At 32.2% G+C, this 23,091-nt stretch overlaps 1 protein-coding gene and 1 non-coding gene across 2 annotated transcripts; one reads left to right on the top strand and one right to left on the bottom strand.

Annotated features, from left to right (window-relative positions):
• Nucleotides 1–711: 711 nt before the first annotated feature.
• On the bottom strand, nucleotides 712–2,074 carry LOC130968019 (BOI-related E3 ubiquitin-protein ligase 1). Its single transcript, XM_057893095.1, has 2 exons — nucleotides 1,415–2,074; nucleotides 712–1,280 (listed from the first exon to the last, which is right to left on the bottom strand). Exons 1-2 carry the CDS (start codon nucleotides 1,829–1,831, stop codon nucleotides 783–785), a joined length of 915 nt encoding a protein of 304 aa, XP_057749078.1. The 5' UTR covers nucleotides 1,832–2,074; the 3' UTR covers nucleotides 712–782.
• A 16,812-nt stretch (nucleotides 2,075–18,886) lies between these two features.
• On the top strand, nucleotides 18,887–19,012 carry LOC130972373 (small nucleolar RNA snoR83). Its single transcript, XR_009083556.1, has one exon. It is a non-coding gene; the product is annotated as a small nucleolar RNA snoR83 (small nucleolar RNA).
• Nucleotides 19,013–23,091: the final 4,079 nt, after the last annotated feature.

Below are 23,091 nucleotides of genomic sequence, written 5' to 3' on the forward strand. Positions count from 1 at the left end.
AGGATTTGATAATGAAATGTTACTGAAATTACGAGCTCTAGTTGATAAGGTATACACTATAGTCCAATAGAGTTTATCACCTTATAATAAAAATTTTCAAAGAAAATTAAAATTATGTTAGATATGATTGAAGATACATTAATATTTAGCCCCCTTAGTGACTAAGAAATTGATTTGTTAAAGGTGACTTTTCTTTATAGTTATGATAGAATCTGGAATTGTTATTATACTATTATCTATCGGAGAAAATAATTTTTTTATATTTTGATATTATTCTAAATATTTGCTTGATATTTGCATCTCATTTAATTAACACACTTATATCATTCTAAATATTTGCTTGATACTTGCATCTTATTAATACAATTTTACGTTAGGAATCAGTCTAAATTTCAAAAGACTTGTCCTTAAATAGTCCTTTTAAAGAGTGTTATATTTTTTATTAATTAAAAAAATTATAACTTTTTTTATTTTATTTATATAAATAGTTGAAATTTATAAGAATAACCAGTTAATCATCATTTATTTTTTAAATCAATTATATTTTTTTATGAAAAAATAAAATAAAATTCACATTCTACTATTATATTTATTATCTCTAAATCTCTCTACTAACAAAGTAAATTTTAAAAAAATTGTTACGTTCTCTAACGATATAATTTTAAAATACATCCAGTAAAGCAAAGAGAATTCAAAAAATCAAAAAGTCTGTGTAAACATCATGGACCCTAATATTTACTAGTTAATAAAAAATAAACAGGAATAGTCAAATTTAAAGCCTATTAGAAAATCAAAGTCTCTATACTACCTTTTTTTTGCATTCCACAAACAGGACAAGCTTCAAGAAATGACTCGCATTCTTTGCATGAAGAAAGGTGCCTGCATGGAAGAAATAAATAACACGAAATCCTAGAATGACAACTTTTACATAACATCGTGATATTATCATTAAGATGATCATGTTCTTCTTCAAAGTGTGCTTCATCACAACATGATTCTTCATCCTTTGTTCCCACTACCATTTTTTCTTTCATCTCTTCTAATGTTTTGTGCAAAGACAATGCCATTGCTTCGTTTTCTTGTGCTACTTTTTGCCATGCTTGATTTTCTGCCTCTAGTCTTCTTAAATAATTTTCCAATTCTATCCTTTTCATTGAAACCTGTGCTATCTCTTCATCTTTCTCCATCAGCATAGAGAGTGATCGAGATTCAAACTTCTTCAATAATGATGCTACTTGTTGTTTATCTTGCTCTTGTAGCATATATCTCAACTTTGCATTCTGCACATCATACAAAATTGATTATTAGAAAAAAAATATAAAAAATTTGTTACTTTTTGTTGCAAATGCAGGTTTGATGACACATTAAAACAATACAAAGAACATGATACTTGAGAATAAATTCAAATCCTAACCTCTAATCTGATGTAATGATCAACCTGGTCTCTCTGTATATCATATTGAGCAGCAAAAGTAGGTGGAGTTTTTGATGGTGTTGGATGATTGTTGTTGAGTTTTGGATCATAATAAAAGAGATTAGTAAAATCATCATAACCAACCATCTGGTCTTCATTGTATGACTGCTGCAAACGTTGTTGCAATTGTAATTGTTCTTTCTGATGATGTTGTTGTTGGAGATTGAAACATGATGATGAATCAAAAAGTCCATCGTCACAATAATAACCATTGTTGCAAAAAGGAGATACATCATTGTTGTTGCTGGAACAATAAAACTGTGCCTGTATCGCCATGTCAAAGTTTGGAAAGCTTTTTTCTTGAAATCTCCTTAATTCAGCATGCCCAAATGAGATTGAGTTAATGTTGAAGCACATATATATTATAAAGTTTCAAGGATGAAAATAGTTTATTTTTTCATGGTCTCTCGGCGGTTTATAGGGTGTGCTATTATTGTGGGGATGATAGCTGTACGTGGAATGAAGTTCTAGCCAGTGATATGTGCCTCTCTATATATATATTCATTGATATTTGAAGTTTGAAACTGCATAAAGAAAAAGTTGAAAGAAAACTGTGCAGATAACAATAAACAAATTATTTTATAGTTTAAAATATGAATTAGTTTTATATAAATATTTAATTGTGCATTATTATATTATTAAAAATAATTAATTTTTAAATTATTTAAATATGTGAATCTGGTTAAATTATTGTGTAAAAGAGAGGATATTAAAAATATTATATATTAGTGATATGTCAACATAATGTTACATTATTAATGACACACATTTAATGGATAGATTTTGATTGAGCAGAAAGAAAAGGTAACCGATAAAAAATTGAAAGTTGAAAGTTGAAAAGGAAATAAATAAAAATAAATAGAAGGAGGAGGAGCCTATAAAGGAAAAATAGAGCATAGGATTAGGTTAGTCTGTGTTTGAGTTTGTTTCGCTTTCAATTTGTAACTTTAATATTCACATTTTTCATATTATAAGCAATAAATATAAAGAAAGAAAAAGAGGGTGTTATATTGTGTTGGACGCGGTAAGCTGCAACGTACCACATGCATATTTTGTGACTACACTTTCGGGTCAGAGATCTCAGAAGAAGAAGCGTTTTGAATAAATTTGAGAATTATTATCATCTGATTTTGAATTCCAAACAAGTGGTTGGCAACTGACGGATCACTGAGAAACTCACAAAAACTTGTGACTTGAATCAGTTTTTTCAATTTCATATTCAAGAGCTTGGAAAAGTAAAAATATATTCGCACAAATTTTGTCCGTTTCATTTGTTACTCTTTTGAAAAAGTAATGTATGGTTGGATAGATACCAAATAATACGAATAATAATGCATGCATGATATTTTCTTCCTTAAATATTGTCGTGTTTGTAGATTTCTAATAATCCTTTGTTTACAAATTCTTAGCTGTCAATTCGAAGGCTTTGTTGGATTTTTCTTCTTATTTTTTTAAAAGCACTTTTAAATATCCATATAGAACATTTTTAAAATTAGTTTATACTTGTCGAATTGTTGTTAATAAAGAATAATATTATCAAAATAAAAAAATAATATCTGTTTCTTAATATTACCTAAAAAGTAAGCTTAAGATTGTTATCCAATTATCATAATGACAATAAGGAATTGGTAATTTTCTACCAATAAATTGTAGGTATATTATTATTATTATTGTTGTTATTGTTATTATTAGGTTGCTAGCTTGTGTTCAATCTTTGCTTTAGTTTGCTTGATCTAATATATTTACCGATATAATATTTACACAAACCAATTTTCAAAGAATTTTAGTATTAAATTAGTTCTTATTTTATTAGATAAATTTAGTTTATATTATTATTTAATAAAAACATAAAAATTAAAAAATTAAGAATTTTTAAAATTTTTAAATCACTAATTTATATAGATAAATATATGAAATTTGATTTGTCCCATAAAATAAAAATTTAATAATCAAAATTTATTAAAATCTAAAATATTTCATTAACATTTTTTAAAAGCTACTGATTTGGTTGTTGCTATTCCAGACTATGGATTGATTTCCCTAGGTTGTTAAAAATATAACCCGGACCCACGGAGTACATTTTGTTTTGTAATTGATATGAATGATATTAGCTATTGATCAAAACAAAGATAAGATTAATTCAAATAACTTGAGTAATTGTTGATTGATCTAATGTATTCAAAAAATAACTAATTATAACAAAATAGTAATTATAGCATATATGTAGGTTAAAATAACAAATTTATCTAACTTGTATCTTAAAAATATATTTTAAATATACAATAATATTTTTTTTTTTAATTTAATATATTAAAAATATAAAAAAAATATTTTTAATAATTTTTATAAAATATTTTTTATCATATTTTTAATCTATGTTCTTATCAAAACTGTAAAAATAAATTATCATGATAATCTCTATTCTCTAGAACTTAATTTGGACGTTACGTTGGACTTATCTCCTTGGGAAGTTTAAAACTTTAAAAGTTTAAACAAAAAACGTAAGCATAGACTCCTATTATATGACCCACAGTCCACAACGTTTTGATGCATATTACGGTGGAATCCCAAATCACGGAAACATTAAAGTAGTACTTTATAGTATGTCAAAATTAAATGTTGCATTTCCCAAGGTGCTTGAGAAAAGTCATCATCACTTCCCTTTTTTCTTCAATTCTTTAGGCAAACATTTAATTTTGTTTTGGATTGATAGTGCCAAAGTGGGACAGATGGAGAAAGCACACACCATGAATTGATTTAGATTTAAATAATTGGAAAAAAGAAGTATATAATAACAAAATAGTGTGGGGAGGTGAAGACATGAATGTTGGAGACTTTTTAAAGAGGTGGTGATGGATTCATGTGCATGTCACACATTTGACCCCATAAACTCGCTCATCTTGGGCGGTTCTTATGCAATTACAACATAAAAATGCTTCAATTATTCTTCAATTAACCTAATTCATTAAGTTTTATGTTATATTATATTGGCATAATCATTGTTTATCTTTTTCCTTTTCCTTTGGGTAATGGGCAATGGATGGGTGCATGCTTTGTTCGTGTAATTTGTATATTAAAAAAATGAATTAGTTATACATTCCTAAACACTTGTCCCATCTCTTTTATTCAATAATGCACCAGAGTATTTGATACATAATGCAATTGTGCAACTACTATGGTTAGTCATTATTCAACGTTAAAATTGTTTACTTCAAAACTTTGATTTTGCAAAATAATTAAAGATAGAGAATTGTTGTTAAATCAAGATAATGAATCTTTTTAGAACATTTTCAATTGAGAGGTTTTAGAATTAAAATCTATATTAAAATTGATTTATAAAATAAAATCAGTATTATTTTAAAAATACAGTATTATTTTAATAAAAAATTAATAAAATTTTATTATTTATATAATTATATTAATGAAATAATTTAAAATAATATAAAATTTCAATTGAACTAATACGTATTATTGAAAGAGCAAATTTTATTTTTAAATTATTATTTATGACATATGATTTTATAGATATTTTTTCTAAGACTCAAAATGAAATAAAATTAAAACTAATATTAAAAATGCTCTTAATATAATATGAAAATTTTACCAATCTATATTAACTAAAATATTTTTTGAAATTGTTTTTCTTAATCATCATTCCAACACAATACAAGTTACAATTGGTGCTTTCATTTTATCTTAATCAGGTGGTCAACACACCATTAATAATTAAGATAAACATGCTTCCAACCACCATAGAGGCATATAGACCATAGTTAAATTATTTAAAAAAAAGTTTTAAAATGTTTGGCGGTGTCTATTTTTCTTAAGTGGTATAATTTTATTTTTGATGGGTCAACAATGACAATCAATATTGATGGCTCGATTGTTGAATGATAAATGGTTCTAAACATATATGACTATGAAATGGGTCCAGTAATAATCCTAGCTAAATAAAAAGCTTAGGTTGGCGTGAAGTAAAAACATAGGGCTTGAGCTAGTTATATAGCTAGTCCTAGATGCCTAAACAAAGGTATATGTATGGTCCATAGGTTTTAATTTAATTATTTACAAAGTCTATTATATATTTGTGCATATCCTCGAACTATTCTTCGCTATACAGTGACCAAATTAAATTCAATATTTCTTTAAGATTGTCTTCTATAATAATGCTTTAATTTATCTTGTGCCCGAGTCGTATAGGCAACAAAGAATTGCAGCTAGGCTAGACACATAGCAATTATAGTAATGGTGCATAGTGTCTTTTGGGGAAAAAGTTATGCAAATCTAATTTAGAGTTAATTTCCTTAACATTTTATTCCACGTGGGCTAGGCAGTATAGCTTTCCGATTCTTCTACATGTATATTAAAATCGATCGCAAAAATTAATTATAAATATAAAATATATATTAAAATATAAATATATATTAAAAATAATTATATTTATATATAAATATATTAGTGATTAATTTTAGTGTATAAATAATATTTTTGATAATTTTATTATTGACATAACTACTAATAATTAAGCAGACCGAAGCTAGTTACATATATATATATATATATAAATATATATATTTGTGGGGTTGATATACGTCTTTGAAGGACTTTGTCCAACTCCATGCACTTCCGTACCAATATATTTATGCGTGGAAATTAAAAAGAGAAGCGCATTATATTATTAATTGTATCTCTGAGTTGGATGGGTTAAAAGCATGCATATGGTTCAATGGTTTTTGGTAATCTTAGGACCACCGCCATAATGCATAATTGGAGAAGAAAAATGGCCAACAACTAGCGTGATCTCTGCTTCACAACAATCACCTAAGTTTGCGTCTACATTCACAGTCACTATACTTTAATATAATTCGTTATATACTTATTATATATATTGTTACAATTTCAATATATGTCTACTTAAAATGTTAAGCATCTTATGATTGGTTTAATTCTTTAATTTAAATAAAATTGTATTTTCTAGTATTTTTTATTATGATCTCCAAAGTGAGGTAGTATATATGTGGAGCTGAAAAATATTAATTTTTATTGATATATAATTGTATATCGAAGCATTAATTAATGTATAATAAGACAAAATGATTCTTAAATCTATAAGGTAGCATTTGTTGGAGAAACATAAACTGAAAGACTGAGATTAGGTGTAAAGTGAGAGACAAAAATTGAAACAAGAATGAAACTTGTTACGGTAGGTAACCGGAGATTAATAATACGGACGGCGTTTGGCGGCCCAAGTGTGTGATGGAAGTGATTTTCGGGTGTGTCCGCAACTCGGGAAACTCCTTCCGACTTGTGCTCGCGTGGGAATGGGGGGTGGTACCTGCAAAGACACTCCGATGCTTAAGTTAGCAAGGGTGCAAGCAGGTCTTAGAGAGTATTGGACTTAGAGATACCTGAGGAGTGTCAGGGTATTTATAGCGGTGATCCAATAACCACCGTTGGAGTAGTGCCACCTTTTTAGGTGGATAACCGTCCCTTTTATCTAGGGATTGTTGGGATATGGCTTCTAGAAGCGGTTAGAGAGATTTTAGGGGCAGTTACTTATTTGAGTAGGTGTTAACTGCCAGCTATCTCTTGAACCCGACTTCTTTGGAAAGAAGTCTGTGTTGAGTCCGACCTCTTCTAAAGAGGTCAGTGAATAACGAAGGCCAATCTTTGGATTGGGCCTTTTGGTGTATTTGGACCTGGGCCATACCGTTGGGTCAGGGTAGGAACAGTGCCCCTACTCGAGTCCAATCTCTTTTGCTTATGAGTTGGATTCGAGTATTGAACTTGGTCTGTAGCTGACGTGACTTTTAAAACTGACGTGATTTTAAATTTCTTAACCGCCAAGTCTAATCAAACGTCGCGTCTGTTGGGGTTTTCGCATTTACACGTGGGAGCAGTTATATTGGTAACAGCGCGTTTCTTTAATGATCGCGTCAATTTACCCTTATGCCCCTGGCGTGCTATAAATACTTTTCCCTCTTTAAACGACTTGTTTTTGGCCAAGTCTTTTTTCTAAGACTGATTGGTACAACTCGTTCTTTCTGAGTTATTTAATGCTTGTAGGCTTTGTATGACTGGTTTTAGCACATCGTGCTTAACCAGAAAACATTTCTTATCCTAATTTTGTACAACTCGTTCAGTTCGAGCTGTTTTGAGGATGCATGACTTGTTTTAATACAAATCGCCTTTCTAAAACTTATTCTGATTTCTTACGACTTGTTTTGATACAAATCGTTTATTTCAAACTCGTAATTATTTTTTAGTATAACCTCATCTAGCTCGTTCGATGCGAGTAGTTTTAAGGTCTTACGATTTGTTTCATTTCAAATCGTTTAATTAAAACGTGGCTATTTCTTGATCTAATTTCATACAACTCATTTAAATTCGAGCTGTTTTTTAGGACTTCACAACTTGTTTCAAGTACAAATTGTTTATCTTGAGTCCTTTTAAACTATCAGATCATTTTTATAACCATCGGACTTCGTTGCTTTATCCATTATGCCCCTGCTTGAGGTCGAGCTTTATAAAGTCGGACTCGAGCAATCAAGCAGAAAGGATTTTCGAATGAAGCCTTTTTTTGTTGAACTCATTCATTCTGAGTTTTCTAGATGACTTGTTTTTTATACAAGTCACTTTTTTGAAGCACAACTCGTTATATATCAAGTTGTTTTGCGTAATTTAAATTACTTAGATCATATGGTTATTTTTTACTCGATTTTGTTCAACTCATGGGCTTGAGTTGTTTTAAATCATCAAGCCGTATTATAACCATTGGACACCAATTTATACCTCGTCGCTTTATCCGAGCGACCATTGAAAAGGCCAGCTCGTGATTTTTGCGCTTTGTCGAGCATAAATTGGCGCCTTAGGTGAAGGGATTATATGCTTATTCCCTCCCCTTTCTAGTTTTTACAAGGTTGTCGTCCTTGTATATGATACAACTTGTTTTATCCAAGTTGTTTTGGAGGATAGTTTTTACGTTTCGATTTTGTTCAAAAACGTTTACAATCCTTCCTTTTTAACTCGTTTCTATACGAGTCGTTTGAAGTGATTCATTTTGATACAAATCACTTTTAAAGCTTTGCTTTTAGATAGACATGACTTGTGCTTGACACAATTTCGTTGAAAATATGGTTGACTGGCATAACTCGTTTAATCCAAGTTATCCTTATGTTGTTGTGAATGCTAGAACGAGTTTTCTTGGAACAACTTGTTTTTGTGAAAGTGTTCCATTTTATACGACTAGGTCGTTTATTTTTAGAACTTGTAGGGATGAGATTGTGTGCTTGAGATTTTGTACGATCCATTTGTTATCTGTGTGGATCGAGTTGTTAGATCGTATTTATGCCTCAAGGGGCATATTAAGTTACTTTTGCGACTTGTTCTAAACACAACTTTTTCAACCCGTTTGGCCCGAGCTGTTTCGAGGTGTTTTCTTTCCAATTCGCATATGTAACTTCTTTCCACCAATTGGTTCCTCGTCGCTTCATCCAGGCGATTTCTATAAGATCGGCCCGTGATTTTTGCGGTTTATCGAGCTTCAATTGGTGTGTGTTAATTGTAGAAAATCGATTTTCATAAGGAATTGTTTTATCTCCTTATGTTGGAGGTGTGTTGCGACCTGGGTAGTTTTTTACCCTCGAAATTAGACACTTTGTAGTAGCCCTTTTCTAAGATTTCAGTAATCTTAGAAAAAACCTTTTTGATCTTTGTTTTGAAAAACCTTTTTCTTGGCTGACTGTCCCTTTCTTTAAGTTAAGTTTTCCTTAACAACTCGGGACAGCCTTTTGCCTTAGTGCTTTCAATAGGTTTCCTGATCTCTTTTTGTTATTCCTTATACTCAATTTTTGATTTATTGAGCTCTTATGATTTAGGTTATTTTTGCGATGCGTTTCCTTTTTTTCTCGGTTTTTCCGACTTGTAAGTCAGATAATTTCCGAGTTTATTACGATCGACTTTTATAACCTCTTTACACCGACTTGTACCTCGTCGTTTTATCCTGACGACCATCTAGGTCAGTTCATGGGATTTTCACGCTTTGTCGAGCTTAAGTCGGCGCGTTTCGTAGAAAGAAAGAAAAACGAGAAGGAATTTATAAGAGATAAAAGATCTTTATTTATTTGCGAAGGTACTTTTATTGCTACTAAGGGTTTCTCACTATCTATGATCCCTTAGTCTCTACTACGATGCCTCGTTAAAAACCCTTCTTCAGAAAAAATCCTTTAATTTTTGGGAAAAAATCATGAAGTTGGAAAAAGAGTACATCAGGGAGTAGAGTTCGTTTTTAGTACCTTTTCATGCCACGACCTTGGTAGCTCGGTGCTGTTTAAGTCAGTCACCTTGTAATAACCTTTTCCTAAGATCTCAGTAATCTTGTAGGGTCCTATCCTTTTTGTTGTCAGCTTTCATTCGCCCGAACTCAGTAGCCTGATATTTTTTCTTATCAAGATGAGGTCTTTTGCGGCGAATCTCGTAGCCATCCTTTGTCTCAAGAGCTCTTTCCTTATCTGAGTTTGCTCTCAGGTTTCTGGAAGGGGGTCACGTTCTTCTTTCGTGCTCTAGCATCATTGTAGAATGTTGTCTTTAGTTTTTAATAATTTTGGACTTAGCTTTCATGATAAGCCAGTGCCCCTACTCGAGGTCGAGCTTCATAAAGTCGGACTCGAGTATTCAGTCATGCCATTCTTGAATCTTACTATTTGTTGCTATGTGACTTTTACAAGTTATTTTGGACTCTCTTTTTGGGAGGTCGGATAACTTGTTTTATACTTGTTGTGTCAACTTAGTAAGGTCGGATCCTTATCTCTTGACTCGAGGAGGCATTCTTATAAATCGCCATCCTTTTTTCAATTTGTTTTAAACAAATTGTTGTGAGGTCGGGTTTACATCCTCTTCGTATTGATGTTTGATTATGGTCACGCTGTCCTCAAGTTATTTTTGCAATTCGTTTCAGGTTTGCCCCTTGCCAGCTTGTTTAGTACAAGTGGCTTAATGAGGTTAGACCACGATTATAACTTCTTACACCCTTTGGATCTTGTCACTTCAAAAAGGTGTGCATCAGGAAGTAAGGTGCACTTTTTAGCTGTAGTATCCCTTTTGTTGTAGACATGGCACAATCTAGGTAGATTGTTTTCGAGTAAGTCGAGTATGTTGTAGTAGTTCTTTTTCAAGTCTTAAGTGACTTTGTTGGGATCTTTTTTGGTGTTGGCCTTTCTTCGTCCGATTTTGGTTTTAAGAAAGAAGTCGGACTTTTCTTTGTAAGCTCTTAAAGGAAGTCGGATTTTTATTTGTAGACTTGAATCCTCAGAGGAGGTCAAATTATCTTCATAAGCTTGGATCTTTAGAAGAGGTCGGATTTTTCTTTCTAAGCTTGGAAAGAGGTCGGAATTTCTTTCTAAGCTTGGAGGTTTTTCGACCTCATTGTAGACCCTGATCTTTAAAAGAAGTCGGAATCTCTTTCTGATATTCTTCGAGGTTTTTGACCTCATTGTAGAGTTGATCGTGAAAGAGGTCGGATTTTTTACAGACTCCAAAACGAGGTCGGATTTTTTCCTTGTCGGATCTAAAGAGGTCGGATTTTCTTTGTGAGCTCCCAACTCTTCCGACCTTGTTGTAAAGTCTGACCTTTAAAAGAGGTCGGACTTTTATTCGCGAGCTCTCTAAAAGAGGTCGGATTTTTCTTGGTGGGCTCCCAACTCATCCGACTTTATTGTAAAGTCTGACCTTTAAAAGAGGTCGGACTTTTATTCGCGAGCTCTCTAAAAGAGGTCGGATTTTCTTTGGTGGGCTCCCAACTCATCCGACTTTATTGTAAAGTCTGACCTTTAAAAGAGGTCGGACTTTTATTCGTGAGCTCTCTAAAAGAGGTCGGATTTTCTTTGGTGGGCTCCCAACTCATCCGACTTTATTGTAAAGTCTGACCTTTAAAAGAGGTCGGACTTTTATTCGCGAGCTCTCTAAAAGAGGTCGGATTTTCCTTGGTGGGCTCCCGACTCATCCGACTTTATTGTAAAGTCTGACCTTTAAAAGAGGTCGGACTTTTATTCGTGAGCTCTCTAAAAGAGGTCGGATTTTCTTTGGTGGGCTCCCGACTCATCCGACTTTATTGTAAAGTCTGGCCTTTAAAAGAGGTCGGACTTTTATTCGTGAGCTCTCTAAAAGAGGTCGAATTTTCTTTGGTGGGCTCCCAACTCATCCGACTTTATTGTAAAGTCTGACCATCATTCCCTCCAATGAAGACTGGGCCTTTGTCACCCCGACTTTTTTTTTTCTTTGGATCGGATTCCAGTTTTCTTCCTGGAAGACATTCATCTTTATTGGTGTGCAAACGACATCAAATTCTACCATAGGATTATTTCCTTCCATATTCATTGGCAGTGATGTAATTTGTGGGCAACCAATGAAAGATGTGCCATGTGAATTTTTCGTGTTATTCACTGCTCTATTGTAATTGATATGTGAATCCAATGAAGAAAAAACTGGATTCATCACTTCGTTGTCGGATTGGGTTGTATTCAAATGGACTGATGCTGCACTTTTTGGCATAAGTTGAAAAGAAAGGTTTCATTGTTTTTATCAACAATGCTTTCCCTTCTCTTCTTTCTTCAATTACTGATGTATTTGGAACATGCAACTGCTCCATTCCATGAGTGGGTATCATGGATTTTTTCGAGATTGTAAGTCGGCACAAATGTCATTGTCCATCCAATTTCACGAAGAGGTTGGGATTAGTCACGTTCCCTTTTCTCCCCCTCTTTTTTTTTTTTTTTTATACGTAACTTCTTTTGCCAATTGAATTTTCTGAATTGAACATTCTTTTATTCAATTGACTTTCGAGTTCGTTTTTTTTTTCACGTAACTTCTTTTGCCAATTGAATTTTCTGAATTGAAAATTCTTTTATTCAATTGGCTTTTGAGTTCGTCCTTTTTTTTTTTCACGTAACTTCTTTTGCCAATTGAATTTTCTGAATTGAAAATTCTTTTATTCAATTGGCTTTCGAGTTCGTTTTGGTTTGCTTTCTACAATGGCCTTGGGACGGTGCTTTCTTCTCTTTTGTTTGATTTAATCCAATTTAGCCGTAGAAGTAGAATCATCATCCCTATTTGATATCCTCTCTCCATTGAGAGAAGTTTTTATGGGATTTCTGGTATCCATAGAAACTGTATTCCAGCTTCTTTTTAACATTCTTGCATCTTATTCATGTCGAGAGGTTGTCCGACCATCTTGTTGATCATCCGCCATTATCAAGGATTGAGCTCCGGGTCCCCGGCAACGGCGCCAATGTTACGGTAGGTAACCGGAGATTAATAATACGGACGGCGTTTGGCGGCCCAAGTGTGTGATGGAAGTGATTTTCGGGTGTGTCCGCAACTCGGGAAACTCCTTCCGACTTGTGCTCGCGTGGGAATGGGGGGTGGTACCTGCAAAGACACTCCGATGCTTAAGTTAGCAAGGGTGCAAGCAGGTCTTAGAGAGTATTGGACTTAGAGATACCTGAGGAGTGTCAGGGTATTTATAGCGGTGATCCAATAACCACCGTTGGAGTAGTGCCACCTTTTTAGGTGGATAACCGTCCCTTTTATCTAGGGATTGTTGGGATATGGCTTCTAGAAGCGGTTAGAGAGATTTTAGGGGCAGTTACTTATTTGAGTAGGTGTTATCTGCCAGCTATCTCTTGAACCCGACTTCTTTGGAAAGAAGTCTGTGTTGAGTCCGACCTCTTCTAAAGAGGTCGGTGAATAACGAAGGCCAATCTTTGGATTGGGCCTTTTGGTGTATTTGGACCTGGGCCATACCGTTGGGTCAGGGTAGGAACAAAACTATAATTTAATTTGCATAAAGAATAAAATTGGAATTAATTAATTGAAATGAGGGTATTTTAGATATAAAATATTATTAAAGTTTCTGTCTCCGTGTGTAAAAGTTTCAGTCTCCTGTGTTCCTATTTTTTGAAAGTATTAAAATACTAAAATTTTAGAGACAGAAACAAAAATTTTAATACCAATTTATATATCAACAAACATAATACTATATCTCAATCTCCTAATCTCTATTCTAGTATCTCAAAACAAACTCTACATAAATATATATGTAGCATTGTCATGTCATGCTACGTAGTAGATAGATGGATTGATTATATTAGCTGGCAACATAATCAAGTGCAGGAAAGTAACTAGAAATTTTGCAGCGAGTTAAGTTAGTAATTAATTTGGTTCTTAATAAATACGATCAGATGGATCAGTTCCCAGCCTTCACCAAGAAGTAAACTATGCTGAAAAAGCCAAAACTGTAATCACCTTCGTACGTAGCATTTTTCAGCATTTCATTATAATATACTAAGTTGATGTGTATTATTCAATTAATTGGAACCGACCAAGGGAAAGCATAAAATAATGTGTGTGACGCATTGAGAGGAGCCATCTCAATCCCATGCATGCTTTGTTGACTCATTGACTGCTGGGTATGTATCCAAGCAAGAAAGAGCTCAGAAACTTGAATGAAGTTGTGGTTTGTCGTGCAACTTTGACCTTTTTGCATGCTACTTTGATTTTCTTTCAGTTAGTCAGTCAACGAAAGCGTGTGAGAAAAACTCGCAAATGGATATGGATCCGACTTCTTTTTTTATTCTTATCATTATTTATTCACATTTTAATTATTGATCTACGGAAAGTTTTGCAATATGTGCAGTAGTGCAACTTTATCTTTCCCATATTTCCTGAATTTGGTTGTATAAAATCAATAAAAACATTGTTTTGTTTTGTTGTGTTTTTCACCATTAGAAGTGAACAAGTAGAAAAAGTTGAGAGTTTTATTAGAGGCTCTTTTTTTTTAAATAGGTTAGAGTTTAAATGTAAATAAAATTATTAAATTATATTGGTTTTTTTTTTTTTAATTTGGTCAACACACACAACATACACCCTACTCACACACACATCTTATACTCTCTTTTTCATTAAGAGAGATTCGAACTCAAGTGGCAATTTTATACTCTCTTTTTATATTGGTCGGTCACGTAATATTTGTTTTTTTTTTTTTGGGTATATCTCGTCACAAAAGCATCTTTGTATAAACTTATTCAAATAAGGCCCAGTAATTAGACATGGGCTTCTGAACATTAGTGGAAAGAAAATGGGCCTAGTGTTATCCAAAAACTTAGTCAAGAAGAAATGGATTTTCTGACCTAAAACTGCTGCCACATTTTTCTCCCACGACAACCCAAATGTCCAAATTCTTAAAGTGCTTTCTGAAAGACCGTCAAAAAATAAGTCCTTTTTTTTGTCGGCAAAAATAAGTGCTTTTTATTAGGTCACTTTTTGACTCATATCATCACTTTTCCGATTTCTTTTTCTTATGATTATGAGTGCCCCTTTAATTTGAGTTCATGTTCAATTTTTTTTTTGGTATTAGTTTATGTTCAAGTTTATATGGTGAAAATGTTGAATTGTGATGCTTGTTCCCATATATTGTGGATGTTTCTGTGAAGAAATAAAGTTGTTTTGGGAAAAAAAAAAAAAGAGAGAAAGAAGAAAAGACCTAATAAAGTATCTAACCATGGAACTAAATTGGATTGGTATAGTAGTTAGCTAACTAGTTCGCTTAAGCAAGTGTTGGGAGTTTGAATCTCGCTTTGTACATGCAACAATTCATTGATCAATGACAAACCCTTAAATGGAGTTTAATACTGCGATGGATTAGTCATTGGTTTGCCGAATTAAAAAATACCGTAAGAAACAAAAAAAAAGTATCTAAACAAAGTATACCGAAAAAAAAAAGAGAGTATCTAACCAAATTAAGTTAGTTTAATAATTAGTTTACTAGTTCGTTTAATTAAATGTTAAGAGTTTGAATTTAGCATTGTACATACAACTTATTTATCAATAAAAAACTCTTAAATGGAGTTTTGATATGCAAGAAATTAGTTATTAATTTATCAAATTAAAAAATACTATAAAAATCTAAAAACATCTAAACCTTAAATAAGTATCGAAATTCGAATCTCATTTGATGTGCCAAGCAACTCATGGAGAACAGTAGTAAACCATTATCACAACTATAAGAATGATATGTTTATGTAGGTCAATGCATGTGTATGTGTCATCAGTCATCACTAGGCAGCACTCATAATTTTCATCACAAAGATTTGACATCACTACTCAACAAAACAACTGTCTAAACCTTATTGCACTTCTATAAGAGAGTTTGTCACGTAATGTAATGTAACTCATGTGAGTATTCCAACAAACATTAATTAATGTTTAACTAGTGATGGAGATGAACTAACTAAATTAATTAAGGATTTGGTTAAGTCATATATAGAAATGTTTTGAAATTCTTCATGCTTAAAATATATATCTTTCTAGTAAATAGGTAGTTTTACTTAAAAAACTTAACCAATGTACTTAAGCTGTTGATTTTTTTTTAAAAGAATTCGATTAATTAAAATCATAGTCTTATATGCAACCTCAAACGCATCGAGTCAACCAAAGGTTTTATTAATTTTGGATCTTCAATATTTCCACCACTCATTGATTTTAGTCATTTGCATTGTTGTACACCCTAAACGAACCTTTTTTTTTCTTTTTTTTTATAAATATAAATGTTTCGAATGTATTGGAATCACGCTTTGCTATTTACTATAACGCTTTGGATGAAGAAAACAATTGTATAAATTGTATGGGATGTCGTTACCCAAGCATAGCTAGTTGTATGTCTTAGCAAAAGGTATTTTATTTTGTCCTCATTCTTGTGTGCGAAAGATTCCTTGGCAACATAGGAAAGGGGTGAACAACATTAAAAACCATTGCTATATGCCCAACGTTCCAATTTTATATGTATATGTATTAGAAAACTGTGACACCGACTAAGTCACTACAACATTTTTTAGCTATTGCAACATATCCTGCAAATAACACTCAAAAAGTGTTATTTAAACTAACTAAAGACAACATTTAATATTTGTTACATAAAAATAAAGCTGTTACAACTCTTTCTTAACAACACACTATAAATGTTTCTTTTTGATCAATTAAACTACAAATAAAAAGTGTTGCTTTTGTAAATTAAACAAGCAACATTTGTGATATTTATATATTACATTTTATAAGTGTTGTTCTTACAATTTTTAATAAGCTTCTCATTATAAATGTTGCCAAAACTCAACTAAAATTTTTTCTCTAAAATTTTGACATTCTCTCCAATATTTTAACAAAAATATATTTTTTCCTTTTTTTAACTTAGCACAAAATACATCTTTATAATTTATATATTATTTATTGATTTTTTTTTGCCAAAGACCTGGACCAATAAGAGCCCAAGTCCAAATCAGAACCCGAAACCCACCCACGTCTCTTCTCATTGTGCAAGAGGTGCTGCACTTGTTAGCCATAGCAGCAGCTACAATTCCTCAGCGTGGTGGCGCAGCCGTGACGACATCAATAAACCACCGACGACTATCCTCTGCACTGATTCAAATCCTACTGAGTTCAAAACAAAATTCCAAGCCTTATTTTCAATTAGAAACCCTAACCCCAACCATTTCAAATCCTTCTGCGCGATTTACCCTTGTTTGTTCGATTTCCTCATCGTTGCTTGTGAAGTTGTGTTCTTCTCTGCTCGCATCGCCGTCGTGCTTGTCGCTGCTCGCATCGTCGTCGTGCTTGTCGCTGCTCGCATTGCCGTCGTGCTTGTCGCTGCTCGCGCGCTGTCGTGCTCATCGCTGCTCGCATTGCCGTTGTGCTTGTCGCTGCTCGCATCACCGTTGTGCTTGACGCTGCTCGCATCGCCATCGTGTTCGTCGCTGACTTGCATTTCCTCATCGTTACTTCTAAAGTTGTGTTCCTCTCTGCTCGCGTCGCCATCGTTTGACATTCGATCGTCTTCGCTAGCAGTTCGAGCTTCCATCATTTCTGCTCGCTTGTTCATCACCGGGTACCTATGATTCTGCCTATTCCTTTTTCTTTTTCATTTTGAATCCTAATTTTAATAACGTTGACGTTGTTATTATAGGGTTTTTGGTAATAATGTTGCTGTTTCGAGCTTGCCGTTCATATTTGTGTATATTTGTATATTTTGTAACCAGATCTATAAAGTCTTTAGGTTTTGCTTGCCGTTCATCTATGATCTCTTCTAATTTGCCAGCATTCTTCTGCTAGGGTTCATCACCGCTGATCATTGTTCTGCAGGTACTCATGATTTTACCTCTGTTTTTATCTTTTATTTTTGTGTTTTGAATCCTAATTTTTGGTTATATGAAACTTGTTGCTGTGTGTATTAGTGTTGAGGTAACTCTACTAGTCTACTGTCACTGTGTGGGTTTAATGGAACTGCATGTGTATTTTAAATCTTCTAGTTAAACTTAAACTTATTTTTACATACATAGCTTTGTGCAGTACCATTTTATTTTGGTTCTTTTATTATGATTTTGAAGTTTAACTTATTTTCATTCTATGTACTCTGTAGAAATTGGGAAACAGGGTAAGTAGTGCTGATATTTTGAGATTAGCAATTGGGAAACAGGGAAAGTATTATATGCGAAACTAATATATAGCTGGTTGTTATAAGTTTCAGCTTTTATCAGATCGTCTCATTTCTACTTTTACTTCTGCATTCATTCCTCAGTCCACTGCAAAAAACAAAGTTCTATTATAACTAACAGAAAATAAATGAGAAGATTGTATCTTTATTTCTGAGTTTATATTATTATTATTATTATTAGTCTCTTGAGCGTTCCATGTTTGTTGCTGTTTATATTATTATTATTATTATTAACTGCCAGAAACTGAGTATTCACAAAGTGGGATTTAGCAATTGCCAAAGTGGGATTTTTCTTTGTGGTGATGCTTTGGAGCTTGGTTGTTCACTTTGTTTCTGTTGAGTCCTTGAAGCATTCTATTTGTTTCATTGATGGGACAAATTGCTTCATAGACAAGGTGGCTAGTGCTCCTATAGCCAATTATATTATATCTTGATTGGCTATGTTACAGTGTGTTCAAAGAAGTTCGTTTATTTATTTATTATTTATTGGTCTAGACATGGTTGGACACGAGTGACAAGTGTGTTGAACGAGTGTCATTAACTGTTAGAGTTCGTGGTGTGCTTGCTATGAAGCTCAGTGGGGTGTCTATGCTCCTTGGTTGCGAACCGTATGAACTTAACATAGCATATCACCTACTTCCAATCTGGTCTGTTCATTAGTGTTCATTTTCCATATGGAGTGCTGCTTTTCACTTTAAGTGCTTTTGGTCTTGCTCCTTTTTCCTGTGATCCTTTGCTAATACGTTGCTATTTCCCGGCTACCACATTTTTGTTTCAAACTCTTACAGTTTTTTCTATTTCATTCTTCTTGTTAATAATAGTAACTATGCTGATTTGCATAAGTTCTTACTCATCCTGCAATCTATGCCTTCTTAATCCCAGATAAAGCTCTCTGTAGTTATCTGATTCATCGGAGGCAGATATTGAAAGTGGAAGTTTTCGCTGATAGCATCCCTTAATGAACTTCCAGGAGGTGTTTACTAGTGACTTTCCAAACATGTCCATTTTGCTCCCTAATGTATTCTAAAACAAGAATATTACAAGACTGAGAGGGAGATTTCACGTACTTAGATCAGCACAAAAATCTAACTATTAGAATAATATATATTTACAAATAAATTAAAAAAAAAACCCCTGTTAAAAGCTTAAATAAGTGCAGTAATATCAACAGTGTCTTACAAAATCTAAAACTACTACATAATATATTTACAAATAAATTAAATTATCTAAAAAAATAACCCCTGTTAAAAGCGAGAATGGAACTTAAATTTAGGATGTGTCTAAAGTATGAAAAATGATTGTTTAGATTGCTAAAATTTGGCATAATATATATATTAGCTGGAAATTAAAAGATGCATGGTTATGTCATATATAAACGCACTATCCTGTTCTGCGCAAAGTGGTTGAAGTGCGTTGATTTTGCGCTAATAATTTAATATATAAAAAAATTATTTATTATATACCCCTCCTCCTGAAATTGAAGCTCCACTGAATTAATTCCGTGCAGATCAGAAGGACTACAAATATCCAAGTGTATATGGCTATATCACTATGTCTCATAAATTAATGTGGCCAATATCAGTGTTATTTTTCTTTATGATTAACTGCTAATATTAATAGTGCTTTTGTTTATATAAAACCTGCACTCTCTTGTGTATATAAAAGCTGCACTAAGTGCAGAATCACATTGATTCTATGCAAGTCATAATTCATTTTCACTCATACTCTTTCTCATATCCTCTGGTCTCTCTTTCTTAATCAGATTGATTCCTTCACTCATACTTGGGTATACGCAGCTGAACACTAAGTGCAAATTGTTGCGGCATGACCTCGTAAGTCTATCTTATACTTATTTGTTTTTATATGTTTATGTTATTCTTTTGCACTTTTTTATGTAACAAAATACTGATTGTTTAATTAAAAAATTTGCAGTAATTTTTGTGATTTATCATTTATTGAGAATGGACTATCAACATTTTTGGCCTTTGCTTTTTCTGTCTTCTGCCATCTTACTTTATGGTAGCTTCATTTATGTGTTTGTTTTTCATTTGGAAACTTCTGCTTTTATATGCTGTAACTTTATCATTGTTTCAATGGATTCTACATTAAAAAATTGAAGTATATGGATCCTGAATTATTTTGTTCCTTTGATTTTATTCTATTAGTGTTGTTTTGCTATTTTATGGATAATCATATGGTTAGAACTTAGAACAATTTGGGAATTTTCTGACACCTGTATTTTCAGCTGACACAGGTTAAGAATTATTGCCTTAATAGGGAAGTTTGATGTTACTCGCACATAGTTGTTAGGGGAGTATAACAATGGCTACTGCAGCAGTTATTGGACTCAGTGGAGGCAAGAGGATTTTGAGTTCATCATACCATTACTCTATGTTACCGAAAAGCTTTCATTTGGCACTGATTTTGGATCCACACACTATCAGATTGTTCCAACAAAGTCAAGCATAGATATAAAATATGTAAATAGATTGACATCTTTTTGATAAATATTAATTACTATTTTGTTATGACAATTATTGTTAGACAAGAATTTTATTATTTTGTTGAGAATTATTGATGAACATGTATTAGAAATACTAATTGAACTTTTTAATATCTATTTTAATTAGAATTTTATTATTAGTTATTTTGTCTCTTTTATAATTATTTTTTATTGTGCACAAATTTATTTATTAATTAAAATAATTACACATGTATGAACAAAAAATTTTATTTTTTATATTTTTATTACAAAAATAATTTTTATTTTTATCAAAAAGGCAACCCTTTTATTAGTTGCATATTTTGAATATTAGACAACACTTGTATGGTTGCATATCCAAAAAAAAAAGTAACACTTGTATAGGTTGCATATCCAAAAGAAAAGGCAATACTTTAAAGGGTTGCATATTCAAAACTAATAGGCAACACTTCAAAGGATTGCAAATTCCAACTTATAAGCAACACACAAAAGAGTTGCATTTTATTGCAAATAGACAACACTTCAAAGGATTGCAAATTCCAACTTATAAGCAACACGTAAAAGAGTTGCATTTTATTGCAAATAGGCAACACTTTTTAATAGTGACCAAAATACGAGAGAAGAGACAACACTGCAAAAGTGTTGCCTCAAACACACCTTTGAAGTGTTGTTGTTTTTCAACCATTGCTCTCAAAAGCGTTGCTTTTGAAACAAAAAAGTGTTGCCTTGATCTAAGGCAACGGCTGCATATGCAACGCCGACAAAAAACGTTGCCTTAGGCCCAAAAGTGTTGCCATTGATCAAAAGCAACTTTTTGTCAGTCTTTAGGCAACACTTTTTAAATGTTGTCTCAACCTGAAAATGTTGTAGTGTCAAATTTCTACCTCCTGTACTTTTCAACCTTCAACCTTCCAAGCTTTTAATCACAACCACACTAATTACTCTCTTTTCCCTTTAATATTTGGTTAATAAGTATCTTAAAAATATTAGTCAAAATTATTTATATTATTTTTTTAGTATTAATTTAAGACTAAAAATATGATAATGAATGCTTTATTCAGATTATGGGATACATGCAATTGCCTTGCTAATAGTGTTCAAAAGCTTTTGTTCCATCTATGTACAAAATTCACTCACTACAACATTTTCAGGTTGAGACAACATTTAAAAAGTGTTGCCTAAAGGCTGACAAAAAGTTGCTTTTGATCAATGGCAACACTTTTGGGCCTAAGGCAACGTTTTTGTCGGCGTTGCATATGCAGCCGTTGCCTTAGATCAAGGCAACACTTTTTTGTTTCAAAAGCAACGCTTTTGAGAGCAATGGTTGAAAAACAACAACACTTCAAAGGTGTGTTTGAGGCAACACTTTTGCAGTGTTGTCTCTTCTCTCGTATTTTGGTCACTATTAAAAAGTGTTGCCTATTTGCAATAAAATGCAACTCTTTTACGTGTTGCTTATAAGTTGGAATTTGCAATCCTTTGAAGTGTTGTCTATTTGCAATAAAATGCAACTCTTTTGTGTGTTGCTTATAAGTTGGAATTTGCAATCCTTTGAAGTGTTGCCTATTAGTTTTGAATATGCAACCCTTTAAAGTATTGCCTTTTCTTTTGGATATGCAACCTATACAAGTGTTACTTTTTTTTTTGGATATGCAACCATACAAGTGTTGTCTAATATTCAAAATATGCAACTAATAAAAGGGTTGCCTTTTTGATAAAAATAAAAATTATTTTTGTAATAAAAATATAAAAAATAAAATTTTTTGTTCATACATGTGTAATTATTTTAATTAATAAATAAATTTGTGCACAATAAAAAATAATTATAAAAGAGACAAAATAACTAATAATAAAATTCTAATTAAAATAGATATTAAAAAGTTCAATTAGTATTTCTAATACATGTTCATCAATAATTCTCAACAAAATAATAAAATTCTTGTCTAACAATAATTGTCATAACAAAATAGTAATTAATATTTATCAAAAAGATGTCAATCTATTTACATATTTTATATCTATGCTTGACTTTGTTGGAACAATCTGATAGTGTGTGGATCCAAAATCAGTGCCAAATGAAAGCTTTTCGGTAACATAGAGTAATGGTATGATGAACTCAAAATCCTCTTGCCTCCACTGAGTCCAATAACTGCTGCAGTAGCCATTGTTATACTCCCCTAACAACTATGTGCGAGTAACATCAAACTTCCCTATTAAGGCAATAATTCTTAACCTGTGTCAGCTGAAAATACAGGTGTCAGAAAATTCCCAAATTGTTCTAAGTTCTAACCATATGATTATCCATAAAATAGCAAAACAACACTAATAGAATAAAATCAAAGGAACAAAATAATTCAGGATCCATATACTTCAATTTTTTAATGTAGAATCCATTGAAACAATGATAAAGTTACAGCATATAAAAGCAGAAGTTTCCAAATGAAAAACAAACACATAAATGAAGCTACCATAAAGTAAGATGGCAGAAGACAGAAAAAGCAAAGGCCAAAAATGTTGATAGTCCATTCCCAATAAATGATAAATCACAAAAATTACTGCAAATTTTTTAATTAAACAATCAGTATTTTGTTACATAAA

This window comes from Arachis stenosperma, chromosome 3 (assembly GCF_014773155.1).
Source record: "Arachis stenosperma cultivar V10309 chromosome 3, arast.V10309.gnm1.PFL2, whole genome shotgun sequence".
In the NCBI taxonomy this organism is placed as follows: Eukaryota; Viridiplantae; Streptophyta; class Magnoliopsida; order Fabales; family Fabaceae; genus Arachis; species Arachis stenosperma.